The 18,545-nt window shown below is 38.0% G+C and overlaps 2 protein-coding genes across 5 annotated transcripts; one reads left to right on the forward strand and one right to left on the reverse strand.

Annotated features, from left to right (window-relative positions):
- Positions 12,733-15,111, forward strand: LOC104707004 (exonuclease DPD1, chloroplastic/mitochondrial). 3 transcript variants are annotated; one of them, XM_010423249.2, is made up of 4 exons: positions 12,733-12,878; positions 13,539-14,182; positions 14,327-14,532; positions 14,667-15,111. In XM_010423249.2, the coding sequence occupies exons 2-4, from the start codon at positions 13,650-13,652 to the stop codon at positions 14,885-14,887; spliced, it is 960 nt and encodes a 319-aa protein (XP_010421551.1). In that variant the 5' UTR covers positions 12,733-12,878; positions 13,539-13,649; the 3' UTR covers positions 14,888-15,111. The 3 variants fall into 3 exon arrangements, with proteins under 3 accessions (XP_010421551.1, XP_010421553.1, XP_010421554.1); XM_010423251.2 differs by lacking the exon at positions 12,733-12,878 and adding an exon at positions 12,889-12,956; XM_010423252.2 differs by lacking the exon at positions 12,733-12,878 and adding an exon at positions 12,907-13,030.
- Positions 15,426-17,999, reverse strand: LOC104707005 (F-box/kelch-repeat protein At5g26960-like). 2 transcript variants are annotated; one of them, XM_019228426.1, is made up of 2 exons: positions 17,479-17,999; positions 15,426-16,573 (listed from the first exon to the last, which is right to left on the reverse strand). In XM_019228426.1, exons 1-2 carry the CDS (start codon positions 17,961-17,963, stop codon positions 15,727-15,729), a joined length of 1,332 nt encoding a protein of 443 aa, XP_019083971.1. In that variant the 5' UTR covers positions 17,964-17,999; the 3' UTR covers positions 15,426-15,726. The 2 variants fall into 2 exon arrangements, with proteins under 2 accessions (XP_019083971.1, XP_010421555.1); XM_010423253.2 differs by having other exon boundaries at positions 15,426-16,744; positions 17,650-17,998.

The following is an 18,545-nucleotide window of genomic DNA, read 5'->3' on the forward strand; positions in this document are numbered from 1 at the left end:
TTGTATCGGAGCACATGTCGTACACCGTTATGCTGGACTCAGGTGGGGGAGAGGAGCATATATGCTGCAAGTTTTGTTCAGGAGACCTCGGAGAAGATTCGGATTCTGAAGTTGAACATGAAGGAAGCTCAGGATCGGCAGAAGAGTTATGTGGATAAGAGGAGGATAGATCTTGAGTTTCAGGTTGGGGATAGAGTGTACCTCAAGATGGCCATGTTGCATGGTCCGGACAGGTCATTGACAGAGACTAAGTTGAGTTCGAGGTATATGGGTCCGTTCAGAGTGATTGAGAGGGTAGGACCGGTAGTATATAGGCAGGAGTTGTCTGATGTTATGCAACATTCCACAAGGTCTTCCATGTGTGGATTCTGCAGAAGTGTCTTCGTGAGGATGACCAGTTGTTGGATAATATCCCTGAGGATATTCAGCCTAACATGACCCTAGAGGGTTCTCGAGAAGAGAGTCAAGGAACTTTTGAAGAAGAAGGTTCCTTTGATGAGAGAGTCCTATAGGACTGTGATGATGTGGAGGAGCAGAATTGGGAGCCAGAGTCGAGGATGAAGTCAAGGTTCAAGGAGTGGTTTGAGAAACAGGCTGCGACTTAAGCTTTTCTAGCCTTATCCCAGTCGTAGTCCGTGGCTGAAGCGGAAATGGAGTATTCCAGCCCATCACACTTGTTACTTGGTCACTTAGGGGTGGTTTGTTGTGCGACTAAGTACCAATATGAGGTGGTGTTTGGGATATGAGTTTATGTGAAGCATGTGCTAAAAGAGGAAAGTTTTCTGAAGTGTAAGTTTCTAAAAAGGGGAAGTTTCCATAAATAGAATTTGTCCATTTTCAGTGGTTGTGTGCCTTGGTGAGGCTTTTGTGGCCTACGTGATGGAGTTTTGAGTCATTGTGCACCCCGTGTGTGGCGGTCTTGCGAGACATTTTGTGGCCTTTGTGGCGGGCTGTTTAGCCAATTGTGTGGTCTTTGTGGCAGGTTGTTTAGCTAATGGTTCCTGTTTAGGCGGTCCTTCAGGATGTATGGTCTTCGTGATGATCCTGCGGGATGAGAGGTCTTCGTGATGGTCCTTCAAAATGATTGGTCTTCGTGATAGTCCTTTAGGACAAGTGGTCTTCGTGACGGTCCTTCGGGATGTGTGGCTGTGGTGGCGGTGCTTGTTAGGACATTTGTTTGGATTTGGTGGAGGTCCTATTTAGGACATTTGTTTGGCTTTGGTGGCAGTTTGTTTAGACATTTTCGGCCTTTGTGGCGGTCCTGTTTAGGACATTTGTTGGCCTTAGTGGCGGCCCTTGTAACATGTTGGTGATCCTTGTGTGGCCATGAGGTATTTCAGTGAAAGAATATGTGGTTTGTAGGACATTTTGATTTTTACGCAAACCACGAGAAGGAGACCTGGTTAGGAGATAGGACTCAGACGTGTTCAGAATTGTTTGCTCTAAGGACGGCTGGTCCTCAACTATTCTTGGAGGACTTTAGTTCTCCTAGTACCGTCATACTCTGAGACTTTGTGGCTTGAGAATATGGCTGGTATATTGGGGGCGCGTTGTAGGGTGGAAACCCGAGAGACAAATATTGGACTACTTATATATTATGGCATGCAGGCTAAGGCCTGATGAGGAGCCATTAAAAACCCTAAACCCTAAACTCTGATAAGAAACCAGTAAAAACTCAAGTTCAATACATTGTATTGACCAACCGTTGATAGGTGGCTCCTGTATTTATCAGTCTGAACGGCATGACTTTATAGCAGTAGGTTCCTTTGTCTTTAATAAACGCGGTATTTTCCAGGTATGTCGGACTCATCTTAATCTGATTATACCCCGAAAAGGCATCCAAAAATGACAGCAACTGATTCCCATCAGTAGCCTCCACCATGCGATCTATATGGGGCAATGGGAAACTATTTTTGGGACAGCCTTTGTTGAGGTCGGTGAAATCCCAGCAGACCCTCCACTTGCCATTCTTTTTCATGACGACAACCGGGTTGGCTAGCAAATTTGGGTATTGGACCTCCATTATTTGGTCCGCTTTAAGGAGTCGCTCCACTTCATCTTGTACTGCTTTTGCTCGATCTGGCCTGAAGCGCCTATGTATTTGCCTCATTGTCTTGAAGGTCAGATCAATATTAAGCCTATCACACTTGACACTAGTGTCAATTCCTACCATTTCCTTGGTCGACCAGGCTAATGTGGAAGACCTAGATTTCAGGAAGGCGATCAGCTTAATTTGATATTGTCCTCAAGCTCAGCATTGATTCCGACCGTTTTGGAAGGATCTGTGTCGTTAATGTTGACCTGAATGATCTAACAACCCGAGGATTTTATCAGGTCGCGTTCTGTCCTGTGGAGATACGGTGTGCGATCTCCATTATGTGATTGCTATGCTTCCTCCTTTCGTCTCAGCTTTCTCTCAATAACATAGCAGGTTTGTGCCATATTCTGATCCCCATACAAGGTGTTGGTGTCGGTCGCACTTGGAAACTTACCGCAAAGGTGATAGGTTGAGGGAATTGCCCTCATTGCATATATCCAAGAAGACCATAGGATGGCGTTGTAGATCGTAGGTGCATCTATCACTAAGAATTTGGTTTTTCTGGTGACTTCGCCAGCACGGACCTGCAACTTGACATCACCCATTGACATATTGGCAATTCCGTCTTATCCAGTCATGGTTCAGGTTTTTGGTTTGACTTGCTCCGCGTGATTCCCATTTTCTCCAATGTGCGGAATAAAGTTACGTTGATCGTGCTCCCAGTGTCAACCAGAACTCTTTCAACGTCGAACTCCCCCATTGTCACCTCGACAACCAAGGGGTCGCCAAGCGGCTGATCTTCCGGGAGAGCTTGCACACTGCATACCTTGCCTGCTTCTTGAGAGCCTGAACTGAATCATCGCAATCGTCAAGTCGGCTGATGATCATAGTAATTCTCCCACGAGGTGGGGAGTTTACGTTCTTGGGCCTTTGTCCCCTTTGGCGTTTCAGAGGACCTGGGAGGTAATCCTCTCGGGCGAGGTGGACTTCGCCTATTGTCTTCAAAACTGTGCTTGTCTCTGTTATCATTGTGTTGATCATTGCCACCAAAGGCCTGAGTGTTCGCGAAAGACGAATGTCGGCCAAGGAGCGAGCTGACGAGGAGAAGAGGTTGTCGGAAAGTATTTCAGAACTCAATCGGCTCTTAAAAGAGAAATCTGCAAAACTCAACAGTGGTTCTGAGAGAAGAACCAACATTGTGGACTTCCCTCCTCCCTTTGCGGATCTTCCCCCACCTCACTCCTGTCTCTAGGTACCAGCCTTCCCTCCATTGAAGATGACAGAACCTAGCGTTTAAAAGAATTAATTTGGCCACCTATGTCACCAAAGTGCACTTATCTTTTCGGTCAAGGGACCTGAGAAAACTCCAGATTTAAGCGTGCCTGAGCTGGTGTACTCTCATGATGGGTGATCTTCTGGGAAGTCATTGTCAGAACTGTGCGAGTGAGGACAAAACAGAGGGAAATTTCATGTGGTAATTTGTAGGGATGGTAAAAAATCTTTAAAATCTCCCAGACGTAGCAAACATGCCGTCGGATATTGATGGGCTCACTTGCCTAGTGAGAGGACGTGAAGCCCATTCAGAAACGTGGGCCCATAGACTGGGAGTGGACATGGGACCCATTAAGAGGTGACGGTCGGCGCGTTACACTATTGGAGCGGGATTTTAGTTTAATTTTTTATCAATTAAAATCATTGAATAATATATATATAATCATTTTAAGTTTAAAAGATAAATATATATATAAACATCATACTTATTTTTCTAATCTATATATAACATATATTGTTTAGTGTCGCAATAATGTTTTCTTGGCAAATCACAATATATCACATGTAATTAAAAAAATAGCTTAAGAACCTCACTGGAAGAGTCGTGAATCTTCTGACATTATATCCCTAGAAGTGTTCATTTCATATTTAAAAACATATTTATAAAAATTCTAATGGCGAATGTCGATCGTTGGCCTAATTATAGAGATCATTTAAACATATCAATATTCCACATTAAATACAAATATAGAAAGTTTCATAGAAAAATTTTAGTGTCATGTCGCTACAACGTTTTTTTTTACTTCACCATTCATTAAAATCTTTCTTTCATTCTAAAACTCATTAACCCATTCTAAATTTTGGAATATCACCATTTTTTGGTTAAAATTTGAATAATAACATTATTACCAACACAAATTCATAGTATTATTTTTACTATTTTAAATTTTCATTTATTTAAATTAACACATTTTATATAGTTATTATTTTTATTTTTTACTAAAAAATATATTATTGTTTTTACAATTTTAAACTTTAATAATTATACTTAATTTGGTTTTATTTATTTTCACTATTATTAATTATAATTAAATAATTAATTAATTTTACTTAACTCATTTTTTATTTATTTTTACTATTATTAATTATAAGTAATAAATATGGAATTAATGAATATTTAAAATAGTATATTTTAATGTAATATTTAATTATAGCATCGATTAGGTGGATGCTGTTGTGGAGGAAGGAGAAGAGATAAAAGTTAACTTTATATATATACTAGAATTTAACCCGAGGTATACCGCGGGCGAGTTTTTTTAAATTATTTTTTAAAAATTTCAAGTTATATTTATTTGTTAATTTGTTTGTTTTATGTAGTGTTTAAGATTGTATAAATGTATTTTGATTGTTAATTTTAGAACTTAACCCGCAGGCGAGTTTTTTTAAACTACTTTTAAAAAAGTTATATTTATTTATTAATTGGTTTGTTTTATGTAGTGTTTAAGATTGTATAAATGTATAATTATAATATTTTGAACTTTTTGAAATTTAAAATTTATTATATCTATAATAACTAACGGTTCATCTGAGCGAGACAAAGAACCAAATGAAATCAATAACAAAATTATAAATTTAGTTGCTTGATATAATTAATTCGGGATATTTTATTATATTTCTTTATTTTCCTAACAATATATATGGTTGTGTAAATATACTCTATCAGACGTGTATAATAGAGAAAGATTTTGGTAAAAGACTTTATTTCTTTAAGTTGTATTATTTTTTGGAATATACTCTTTAAGTGTATTTATTGCTAGTAATTGATAATAATGCAAGTAAAGTAATTATTTTAACCCCTAAATCTTGTGTATGACTAATAAAGTCAATCCATATAACATATTTTGTAACCAAATAATGAATCAAATAATAATTATAACTTTATAAACTATAACTATGATATAGTCTACAAAAAAGAAGTTGTGTATTTCTGAAATATTAAATAGGAAATTAAGTAAAAGTGATAATATGTTTCAAATCAATTATTGTAAATGATACACTTATTAAATCATTTGCTATAAATGATACAAATATTGAAATCACTTATGAAAATCGACACTAATTTTCGAATCAATTATTTAGAAGTGATGAAAAAAATAACATCATTTGTTAAAACCGTTACAAATACTAGCATTATGTTTTGTAATTGACAAAAAGTTAACATCAATTAAAAAAAACGAAGCAGATATTATGTATAATTGCATTATTTTTTAATGAAATAATGTGAATTATTTGCATCACCCTGTTTTACATCATTTAAATAAAGGATGAAAAATTATTTTACATCATTTATAATTAATGCAAATATTCAAAATAAATTATATAAAATTACATTTTTTGTAGTGTTTGTTCGTCATCGTTCTAACAATCAAAATCTCATCAAATTATATATTTTACAATCTTTCAATTTAAAATTTCTGTTTTCCAATTTCTCAATTCTGGTTTAGGTTGTTCATTGTCAATTATAGTGCTCATCAAATTATCTATTTTACACAGAGTTATGAATTTTATATTTGGATTTGCGAGTTCATATTCCAGATTATATTTCTCCAGTAGTCTATAGAGATAGCAAATAAAGACGTAAAAAAACCGATGAAGTGAATGGGTCTTCTTAATTTATGCTTTTTAGTAACAATGAATTGATGAAGTGAATAGGTCTTCTTAATTTATGCTTAATTATATTCTCTTACTATTTGCATTTTCTTAATTTATGATTTTAGTAACGATGAGATTACCATAGGGATGCCTCTTCTTAGAGACCATTCACTCCAAGTCTCCAACACAATGGCACACTATGTATACCTGTAACACCTATAATCCAAATTTTGATAATTTGATGAGGGTGTCGATCGACACTAGTGGTTGTGTCGGTCGACACCAATTGCGAATAGGTTAATCGGTTCCATTTTAATTTTACCGTTCGCGTGGTTGGTTTAGGATAAGTCCTAGACTCGAGTTTAAAAGGAAGAACTTGACTTCCTTTATTTTTTTAGTCGTTTTCACAATTTTAGAGAGAAAAGAAGAAAGGAGAGTTCCAGTCTTCTAGAGACTGTTCTTGAGGTTCTTGGGAGATCCTTTTTCCTGTGAGTGAGTATTCTTCTTGGAGAGTGTGGATTCAAGGCTAAGGACGTGGAGGTGTCGGTCGACAATGTTAGGGATTTGGGAATGTCGAGCATGGTGTCGGTCGACATCAGTTGTGGTTTCGGTCGACACCCTTCTGCAGCAACCGGTTACGTCATGTTGCTTTGTGCATTGCCTGGTTTATTTTATTGTTTGTTGATTGTGGCATGAGAGATCTTATTGTTTGTGTGGGTTGTTTCAAGACCACTTGTTGCATCCCAAAAAGCAAATTTTTCACTTAGTTTTCTTAGTGATAAAGATTCAACAGAACCATGTATACTAAAATTGTATTGTTAATCAAGATCAAAGTATGAACTGGATGCTCTTTAATATTAACTACTCATACAAAACCTTAAACATATTATATATTATAAATTTTGCAGGTTTCTTGCATCATCATTTACGTATGTGTGAAACCCCAGTTTGCGGAGAAGTTTAAAAGAATTGATTTGGCCACCTATGTCACCAAAATGCACTTATCTTTTTGGTCAAAGGTCCTGAGAGAACTCCACAGTTCAGCATGTTTATGCTGGAGTAGTCTCAAGATATGTGACTTTTCGGGAAGATATTAGGAAAACTGTGTGAGTGAGGACAAAACACAAGAAAAGATCATGTGGTAATTTGTAAGATCGATAAACAAGTCTTTAAGTCCTCCCGGACGTAGTAAAGCGCCCATCAGATATGGGTGGATCCACGGACCAGAAGTGGACATAAGGCCCACTAAGATAGGTGGGCTCATGGACTAGGAGTGGACATGAGGCCCACTAAGAGAGTTGGCGATCGGGGCGTTACAAGTGCTATCAGCGCCAAACCCAGACGAGCGTGGGGCAAAGTGGGCTCACACTGTCGGGGGTTATGGTCTTGGTACGCAACAAAGACGTTGCGATATGTTATTGAAGGTGAATTGTGACAGCCCGGTTTGCGGAGAGGTTTTAAAGAATTGATTTGGCCACCTATGTTACCAAAGTGCACTTTTCTTTTCCGTCAAAGGTCCTGAGAAAACTCCATAATTAAATATGCTTATACTGGAGTATTGTCACGATAGGTAACTTTCCGCGAAATGATTGTCGGAACTGCAAATGATGACAAAACACAAAAAAAAAATCATGTGGTAATTTGTAGGGTTGGTAAACAAATCTTTTTTTTTGTCAACCATTGGGTCACAACAGGCCGACCCATTAGCCTAATCCCTACATTCGTAGGGAGCGGGACTCGATCCATGGTGTGATGGTGCCTTGTGCATTAAGGACTTACCTTTGGCCACTGCACTAAGGTCACTTAGTAAACAAATCTTTAAAGCCTCCCAAACATAGCAAACCGACCATCAGATATGGATGACCACAGACCAGAAATGGACGTAAGACTCGCTAAAAAAGTTGACGATCGGGATGTTACAATATATTATATCAAATTTCTGTTTTTTTTTATCAAGTTTCAAACTGCCAACTTTTTAATTCTTACGTTAAAAGCATTTGATAATATATGTTATATTTGTTATATATTTTTTATATCATCTTATAAAATTGTAGCTCCAGTTGATAATATACCTTATGAGATATGCTACACAAATCACATGCCACTTTTTGTAACGGCTTGCATATCATTTTTTCTATATTTTCTGACCATTGAATTTGTTTTTTTAGATAGATTATTTTTTCAAAATTCTTTTTCATATTTTCTCAAAAAAAGTGTGCCCCTTACAATGTATTTGTTTTAGATCAAAACTTTTAAGTTAAGTAATTAATCTTTTCTTTCTCAAGTAAAATTTAATAATAAATCTTTATGGTATATGTTTCTTAGAAACTAATGTTTCACTTCAATTTTATTTTCATGTTTAGATTTTTATAAATACTATTACATAACTTGTTTTTTAACTCCACCATGCATTAAAATCTTACTTACATTCTAAAACTCATTAATCCATTCTAAATTTTGGAATATAATCATTTTTTTGTTATAATTTTAATAATAACATTATTACTAAAACAAATTTATAGTATAATTTTTACTATTTTAAAATTTTCATTTAATTTACTTAATTCATTTTTAGATAGTTATTATTTTTATTATTTACTAAAAAATTATATTATTGTTTATACTATTTTAAAATTTAATTAATTTTAGTTAATTCGTTTTTATTTATTTTTTATGATTATTAATTATAATTAATAAATATGCAATGAATGAATATTAAAAATAGTATTTTTTATGCAAAAAAAATAAAATTGATTAGGTGGATGTTGATGTGGAGAAAAGAGAAGTGAGCAAAGTTAACTTTATATATATAGAGAACCCTAATCTCATATCAATTATTTGGCAGGCTCTACAAGCATCATCACACCAATTATTTGGACTTTGTACAATAGAAGCTAAACAAACAAACGATCCATCTGAGATTTTCCCAAACCATCTGATCTACCTTACTTTTAATTTTTATTTTCATCACCTTATTTTTATTTTCATCACCTTAATGATTTTTATGCATAATCATCTTTTCTAATTAGCTTAAAATTATTTTACATGTAACTTTTAGTTATGTATTTTGTTTACAAAATATGTCCGTGCATAGAACGACGTATAATACTAGTTGAGTATAATTCACAATTTACAAAGGAATAAGAATGACATTACCAACAACATTTGTATCTTTGGGATGAAGTTCGTCTTATTCTTCAAATCATTTGGTTTAAAGAAAAAAAATGTTTTAAAGAAAAAAAACATTTTAGAGAAGAAAAATTTGTAAAATCATTTGATCTGTTAGAAAATGATTGATTATAGTATATGATTTCAGTATATAGTTGACAATTTTCTTCTGTACATCTTCTACCTGGAAATGTTCAATTTTGTTGAGTATTAAAGATATTTCTAGTGCTCCATTGTTTATTTAGGAAAGTAAAAAGATACATTAGCAGAACAATCGTTCCACTGTACTCTTCTCTCTCACGAAGGTTTATTTTCTAGATCTAGATCGAGTTTTTCTTATTTTTTTGGCACTAATCTTCACTGAAGGTCTGGATTTTAACATGCAGCAGCAGTAAAACAAGCTTTCTTCTCTGTCGCCGGAGTGGTGTGGTTTTCTTCGGCATGTGTTGTGGCTGTGTTCCTTTCTCGGTGGATGAAAGGCTTCGGATCTGGTTCCTCCTGGTTTGAAGACGCAATTGGAGATGCTGAGAAGTCTTTAACGGCTCAACCATTAGGTTAGAGGCTGCGGCAGCGGCGGAAAACACATGCGGGTAGGTAGGTTTTTTCGGTGAAAGTTTTTGGTGCTTAACTGTAGATCCCTTTCAGGATCTTGGTGGGTGTTATTGGATTGTGGTTTTTAAAAGAATTGGATGTATTTTGAAATCTGCTGTTATTCAATTGTGTATTTGGTAAAATCCATTAAAATCTCCCGTTATTGGATTATGTATTTGTTTTGTGTATTCTAAAGTACGTTTAAAACACTGTTATTCAATATGGATTTGATTTTGTGTCATTTTGGATTTCATTGTACTTTTCTTTAAAAAACGTGAACAAACACAATCCAGCATTCTTCTCAAGTATTTCATATCTCTTCTCTCTCAGAATCAAAGAAAGAAATACAAGCAGATTCGTCTCCACGAGCTACTAGAATTTGCTCCCGTCAAGTCATCTTATACCTCTCCTTGGCTATTCTCGAAGCTTTTAGAGAACAGTCTTGACACTGGAGCCATCATTATAGAGATCAACCTCTGACTCTGAGCCTATGGCGAAGGCTACTTTCAGATCGTTGACAATGGTTGTGCCATTATCCAACAATTTTAAGGTATGATTAAAAAATTTCTGACGTGTTTGATGATTTGGATGTGTAATACTGTAAAATTGGATTTGGGATTCTTATTTTTTGCCTATTGAATCTAGGTATTTATATTTTGGCTTGAAATTGATAAAAGCTAACATTTTTCCTATGTTTTTCGTTAATCAAACGTGGCTTGGTTAAAAGGGTGAATTTTTTCCTATATCTCTAACGTTTTCTGGGTTTAATTTAGGAGTAGGGAACATAAAGGATCCATCCACATTTTTCTCTAATGGAGTATGTTTCTTGATTTTGTTTCATAGTTTAGTTTGAGCTCATGTTAAGTGTGTTGAATCTTGGCTTCTGTGTTGTTTACAGAAAAAGCATGACTACATTTGATTTGTCCAGAGTCGAGCTTGCTCTTATATTCCTATATTTGAACAAAACTGAGGCTATAAATAAGATGTGCAAAGCTATTCAGTATGGTTCCAAACTCTTCTGTGGTGGTGAGCAACATAGTACTGCTCAAACAGTTGACAAAAACACCAATTTGGGTACTATTTCAGATATCAGACAAGGCTTACCTTTTACCTTTTTTTTGATTCACTCAGCCTCTCCTGAACTACTGCCAAAGATAAGAGCAGCTATAGTTGTGTTTGACATTTAACATTAGGATTAGCTGTCTATGAGATTCTGTCTTTCTGGTCTCTTGTTTCCCAGAACAACTTGCATAACCCATACATTGTTACTATTGTGTAGATCGGTTTGTTTAGCGGCTTTAGCCATATATCTTGTGGTTCTCATTAAGTTTTGCTTTTTCTTCTTTTAGATTTAAGCTCTTTAGTCTGAATTTTTTTCTTGTATGTATCTCACTCTCATGCCACTTACAGGCTATATGTCCACGATGGTTTGTATGAAGAAGCGTCCATCGTGTTGTTAATTAATTGTCGTTGACAAATGCATCATATGTGGTGGTTTTGTGTTACTTAGCAAACTTGAAACTTGTCTTCGTACTTAAATTCTCAGACGACGGAATATGAAAGCATTCTGAATTATTTGTTTGAAGAAATAACATTGTATGATGTACATGTACCCCTACTGATGAGCTATATCATTATCTCTCCTGATTTACTAATCTCTCTTTCCAACTAGCAGGTTCTAAAAGATTTTCGAATTGATTCATTTTGTAAACACAAATTGTAACATTATAGTAACTGAAGTTATTTAATTCTGACATTAGTTTTATGGGTAGTTTATTTTATTAGTCCATAACACAATTTATGGGTAGTTTATTTTATTTTTTATTTAACTTGAAAAAAATAATAAAGTCTACTAGTAATGACTTTCAAATCCATCAGTTATGCTTTTCAAATCCACTTATAATGACATTAAATCCTCGTCTAATGCATTAGAAAACCATTGAACTTTAGAATCCACTAATAATTCAAATCCATTAAAAACCTCTATCCAATAACACCCCCTTAGATGGCTTTCATGGATTCTGGCTATTGAGAGGTTTTCTTGAGCCAACACCTCTTTCTAGCCTCCGTGTTTTGTATCTACCGTACCGGATCTAAAGTCTGCTTTGCCTCGGGAAAGGTTTTCGGTTGCATGGATTTGGAGATCAAGGGCTTTGAATCTGAGAACGTCGTTTTGCTAGGTCGGGATTCAATGTTTATTGGGTGACGGAGAGTTAGAGGATTGTTCTATTATGAAAGGCTTGTGGTGAGTTTGAATCACCGTTGGTTGGTGACATTGGTGACAGCTCTGCGACTGGATCCGAATACTCTGGTTAAAGAACCTGATCTAGCGACAAAGTCACAAAACCGTGAAACTTGTATTCGTCGATAGTAGTTGTTTTGATGCTCTCCCTCTGTTTGATCGTCTAAAATCAACTTTGGTTTTGCTGTTTTTGTTCGCCGGAAAATTTTCTGTTTTGTAACTGTTGTTGGATTTTAATTTCAAACCTAAGCCCATTAGATCAGCGTCGACATGTTACTAAAATTAGTTTAAAAACAAGAAAAAAACGTTAGAAACAAGTTATTTAAAAAAAAAAGTTTAAACCAACCTTACCCAAGTGACTTGCCGGGATGTTTTTCCTAAACCATGGGAATATTCCTTTCTTTGTAAGATAACAACAATAATATTATTTTTTTAAACAGATTATAGGAACAAATATGTAATGTTCATAATTGAATGTTTTATCGCTTGAAGAAGATAAAATTGCATAACTGTAATAAATATTATTTGACAGAGGCGTTTGTTTTTTTTATAACTTGGAATAGGTTTGAATAGGTTAAAAGTGAAAAGTTAAAAGTGAAAAGTTAAAACTGAGGTAAGATTATTTTTTTTGCCAAAAGTGGAAACATATACGACCCAAGGTCCCAAGCCACGTATATCCGTATTTGTCGGATCGGGTCGCAGATCCGAATAAAACGGACGGGTCTCTGTCTCTCTCCCACTCTCCCCCTCACGCGACTTGTGTTTGTTTACTTTACTCTAATCTCAATTACGCTCTCTCCCTCTCTCTCTCCCTCTCTCTCTCTCTCTCTATTAAACTCTGTCCATTTCTTAAAAATTCGACACTTTCGTGCAAGCAAATGCAGTTTTGTTTCGAGTTTGGATTACACAAGGCAAGTAAGTATCTCTTCTCCTTTCCCGATTCATTTTTCTCCTTCTGGGTCATTGTTAGATTCTCTGAAAAATTAAGCCAACGTTCGTATCTTTCTTGGTCTCTCCTCGATGAGCGATTTGAATAAAGCTTAAATCTTCATTTCTGCAATTCCTCAGTCTGTTGTCGAATCAAAACTCGAAATTACAGTTTCTGTTATATTTGAATTATTCGTTTTTGTTTTTCACCGTATTTGATTTGTTTGGATGCTGACACAATTAGGGGAAAGCTATGATTTTTTATTTGCTTCTTAGATGTTCAAACGATGCTCTGAAATTGATTACACGTAGTCTGTTTTCACTTTTCTGATTGGAATTTTAAAATTCATGCTTTTGGATGACGTTTTCTCTGCTTTGCTTTCTTCTTTCTTATGCTGAGATCTAGAGTAACTCGTGTTCTACTTTCTTTAGCTTGTTCCCTTCTTTATCTCTACCGAGTTACTCAAAATTTGAATCAAAGTTATTAACATTCCTATTGGGTTTTGAACAAACTTTGTAATGATGTTGTGAAAACTGCTCGTCTTTAGGATCAGAAGGGTATTATATAAATGAAACTGTTAAAGTTGTATCCAATGTGTAGTAGAACTATGTGCTTCGTTTTAATTTTTCATTCTTATGGATCTACAGATTGGAATAGTCGTCTCTGGACTCTGGAGGCAGTTGTCTTCACGAACACAGAAGACATTGTCTCTTTGATTCTTCTTGAGCTTATTTAAGGAGAGAAAGAGAGAGGGTCTGATGTGTGTCTCAATCTCGCAAGTCTCTAGACTTAGCTTCCATTCATTTGGAGGTTCTTGCTGTGAACGTGTTCATGGCTGGCTCAAGAGCAGCTCAAGCCTGAAGCTGCTTGATGTTAGAGCTTCTTCGGTTGATGGCAAAGCCAGATGGGTCAGACGAAACGTGAGTACAACTACACAAGGTAGTAGAAGCAACAACACTAAGAGCAGTGTGTTGGGAGGAACAATCCCTGTAACCAGGATTATAGATGAAGAGAGCAGGACCAAGATACAGCAGCAGCCTTTTGGAAATCTTCAGCAACGGCTTTCCCAAGACAAAGATCTGCCTAAACTCCTCACGGTTATAGTCTCTGATCTTGAGACAACCGGCTTTAATAGAACGAAGGAGCGGATAATTGAAATTGCAGCACAGGATTTAGCTGGTGGTGAGAACAGCACATTTCAGACTCTCGTCAACCCGGGGGAAGTTCCTGTAACTAACACAAATATCCACGGAATCAGGAATGATATGGTTCGTCGACCCGAGGTTCCAAGGTATACCATTTGTCTGTAGATAAAATGGCATCATGTAGAGTTGTTTTTTTCCAGTTCAGTACTCTTTGAATTTGTGTGATTAGTTTTGTTTATATGCTTGTGTGGCTTCCATTGGATCAAACTAATGAACGTTTCGCGTTGTAGGATGGAAGACCTGATACCGATATTTCTGCGGTATGTTGAGAGTCGACAGAAGCCTGGAGGCTATGTGATGGTAGTTGCTCACAATGGAAAGGCATTTGACTTCCAGTTTTTGATCAACGAGTTTAACCGTTGTTCTTTTGAGATTCCTCATAATTGGTTGTTACTCGACTCGCTCCCACTCGGCAGAGAGCACATGAAAATTATACGTAACATACCTAAAATCCCTTTGCTTCTATTTCACTGAGATACATATAATAAAGCCTGTATGGTCTTGTTTTGTATCTTAGTTGGTTAAACTGAATACTCTAAACCTAAAGAGAACAAATATGTTTACTTGCAGACCCAACAGTAAAGCCAAAAGCAGGATTAGAAGTTCTTGCAGAACACTATAGTCTTACGAGGGATGGTGACGCTCACAGAGCCTTGTCAGATGTTTTACTCCTATCTCAGGTGTTCCAGAAACTCACCATTGATCTCAAGCTCTCCGTTTCTGATCTCGTTCTCCGCTCTCACACCGCATCCGATATCGCGACTGCCATGGCCAAGAACAAGAAGGCCTGAAACATTTTTAGACATAGCTAAGCTTCTTTTGGGATATTCATCTCTCATTCTATCATCTAATGTATTCTCTGCAATTATGAAACCAAATTATTTAATTTGATTCTAAAATCAATCAAGCTAAATAAACAGATGTAACTTTTGATACATGACCCAAAACCACAATCCTTGTAAGAAAGATTAGTTGTTAACTTTGTCAAAAGGAATCCAGAGGTATCAATCGATGATGTGTGGAAGGAACAGTTAACACATAGTGGATAAGTATTGTTTCCTTTATGTCATCTTTTGAATCATGTTTCTTTTCACTCAGAATCCGGCATCTAGAAGCATGACTGACTTATCACTATCAAGATCATGTTTCTTTACTGTGTGAAGCTTTGAAATAGGATGAACACTCAACAAAATCAAATTTATGTTTTCTCTATGGTCAGAAGGGATTGACTTATTTATTTCTTCATAGTTACACATTTTTCTTGTGTATTTGGGTTCTAAGGAGAGCATAGTCCAACAAGCTGAAACATATGTCCTGATTTGAAAACCACATCATAAATGATTGTTTTGTAAATTAACTTGTTAATGTAGTAATTGATCACTCTCTCTCCAAATCAAAATTAAGAATACACACAATTAATCTAATAAAGTTCAAATCCAAAGATATAAGTAAAAGTTTTGTTTCTCTCTATTGGGAAAGCAACGCAAAAGAGCCAATAAGGTCACGAGCCCAAGACGCTGTATGCTTTTCATGAGTAAACATGTGCACCAATCCAATAATGATTTTGTTTTTGTCCACTTTAATAAATCCCGCGTACGTTAGCCTTAATCCTGCGCCGTTGTCTCCACTCTCACCACTCCACACACGTACATGCGGCGCGTGTAATCATCTCCGGTAGATCCGCCGCTCTTCTCCACTCTCCATCCACCGTATCGTACATCAACACAAGGCTCTCTCTCAGCCCTCGCTCACTCCTCCCACTTCGCCGGAGCAAATCGTCAATGCATCCCACCACCTGAACCACCGCCACTTTATCTTCCACTCCGACGCAGCTAAACCTCACCGTTCCGTCTAACCGCACTTGAGCCGGCAACGGCGGACTTTTCAGCCTCCGCCATTCTCCGAACCCGCTGTTACCACCGCGGCGACGCGCGTCAAATCGCCAGAACGAAAGCTCCACGGCGTGGCTGCTTAACACGTACACATATCCAACCGCCGCACACGCCGCCACCACACATCCACCGCCAGGAACCGAACGGCTCCTCAACCACTGACGCGATTCCACATCGAAAAGATCCATAGAGCTAGCGTAAACACGCGCCGCAACCGCGCGTGAGGTCTCGTTCCCAATTTTCAAACCACCGATGACATAAAAAACTTTGTCCACAGCTGCTCCGATGCAACCGTATCTCTTCCTCGCCGATTGTGTCACAACTTCCCACCGATTAAACTCCGGATCGTACTCTTCAACCGCCGCCGCAACCTCCGAACCACCACCACCTCCGGCAACGTAGATCTTACCCGAAACCACCGCGATTGCGAATTTTTTCCTCGGGAAAAGCATCGGAGATCTCAAAACAAGCGTCCCCATCCACGAATCGTATCTCAAAACAGCATTTCTACTAACAACATAAACCCTAGGTCCGATCGCCGCCGCGCGAGCATGGGACAAACTTCCATAACTACCGTCAACAGACCTACTCGAAACCGCGAGAGACACTTTCCAAGTCGCGACGTCGGACTGAAGAAACTGCAAATCCGCGGCGAAAAGACCAGAATCGACGGCGGAGATAGCGATGAGAGAATGCCGGAGAAGACCTGAACGACGGCGGAGGTGGAGGAAGTAAGGAGAGTGGAGGAGACGAGACCAGCGGNACTCCTCCCACTTCGCCGGAGCAAATCGTCAATGCATCCCACCACCTGAACCACCGCCACTTTATCTTCCACTCCGACGCAGCTAAACCTCACCGTTCCGTCTAACCGCACTTGAGCCGGCAACGGCGGACTTTTCAGCCTCCGCCATTCTCCGAACCCGCTGTTACCACCGCGGCGACGCGCGTCAAATCGCCAGAACGAAAGCTCCACGGCGTGGCTGCTTAACACGTACACATATCCAACCGCCGCACACGCCGCCACCACACATCCACCGCCAGGAACCGAACGGCTCCTCAACCACTGACGCGATTCCACATCGAAAAGATCCATAGAGCTAGCGTAAACACGCGCCGCAACCGCGCGTGAGGTCTCGTTCCCAATTTTCAAACCACCGATGACATAAAAAACTTTGTCCACAGCTGCTCCGATGCAACCGTATCTCTTCCTCGCCGATTGTGTCACAACTTCCCACCGATTAAACTCCGGATCGTACTCTTCAACCGCCGCCGCAACCTCCGAACCACCGCCACCTCCGGCAACGTAGATCTTACCCGAAACCACCGCGATTGCGAATTTTTTCCTCGGGAAAAGCATCGGAGATCGCGAAACAAGCGTCCCCATCCACGAATCGTATCTCAAAACAGCATTTCTACTAACAACATAAACCCTAGGTCCGATCGCCGCCGCGCGAGCATGAGACAAACTTCCATAACTACCGTCAACAGACCTACTCGAAACCGCGAGAGACACTTTCCAAGTCGCGACCTCGGACTGAAGAAACTGCAAATCCGCGGCGAAAAGCCCAGAATCGACGGCGGAGATAGCGATGAGAGAATGCCGGAGAAGACCTGAACGACGGCGGAGGTGGAGGAAGTAAGGAGAGTGGAGGAGACGAGACCAGCGGCGACAAACGACGGAGAGAGAAGGAATCGAAGAGGAAGGGACTCTGGAGATACATTCGAGGAGCAAATCGTCAGGTAGAGAAGCTATCGTTGTAGAAAGATTCGCCGACGGTTGGTGAATCGGAACGAGTGATTTGGCGTCGGAGGGATTTGGTAAACAAGATTTCATCAGCCATGAGAAGTGCCGAGAGTTGCAATGCTCTGACATCAGAGAGGATAGAATTAGATATCTTCTGAGATTCTTTAGAAATAAACAAAATAAAAATGTGTATGTCTGAGAGTTACTGAGAGAGAGAGAGGGAAGTGTCATTTAAGAAAGTCCCTTAACTTAACTTGTTTTATGGGTCATTTAAGAAAGTCCCATACACACATGTTTTATACAACTACTTAACTTGTGTTTATGGGTTATCTACTAAAGTACTAACCCTCTTTTAATTACATTTTTTTAACTACATTTTTAACTACATTCTTTTTGTAATTTGAGTTAGGTACTAAATCCGTTGGCGATGCAGTTAAATTATAGAGCGGAGCTAACATTTGGGAAAATGTGGAATTTGACTTGTTTTCTTATTGTTGATAACCCATCAAATTATGACCTTGACCATTTCCTATTTTCCTTTGTGGTACATGTTCATCGACTTAATTTATATATCAGTCAATCCTCAGCGATTCCCAATAGCTCATATGACAAAAATTTTGCACATTAGAAAGACACATGACTTTAGCGTGAAGAGAGCAAGTATATTGGCATTGGTGCACAAATCTCTGAACTCCTCAGACATTGACCTCTGACTATCTTATTTATGTCTTTTTCTTCGCTATAATGTTTACGTACTCACAACTCTGCAAAGCATCTTCAGTAATGTAAATGCAAATGCAAAAGAAGTCGAAA

Source organism: Camelina sativa, chromosome 8 (assembly GCF_000633955.1).
Source record: "Camelina sativa cultivar DH55 chromosome 8, Cs, whole genome shotgun sequence".
NCBI classification, from domain to species: Eukaryota; Viridiplantae; Streptophyta; class Magnoliopsida; order Brassicales; family Brassicaceae; genus Camelina; species Camelina sativa.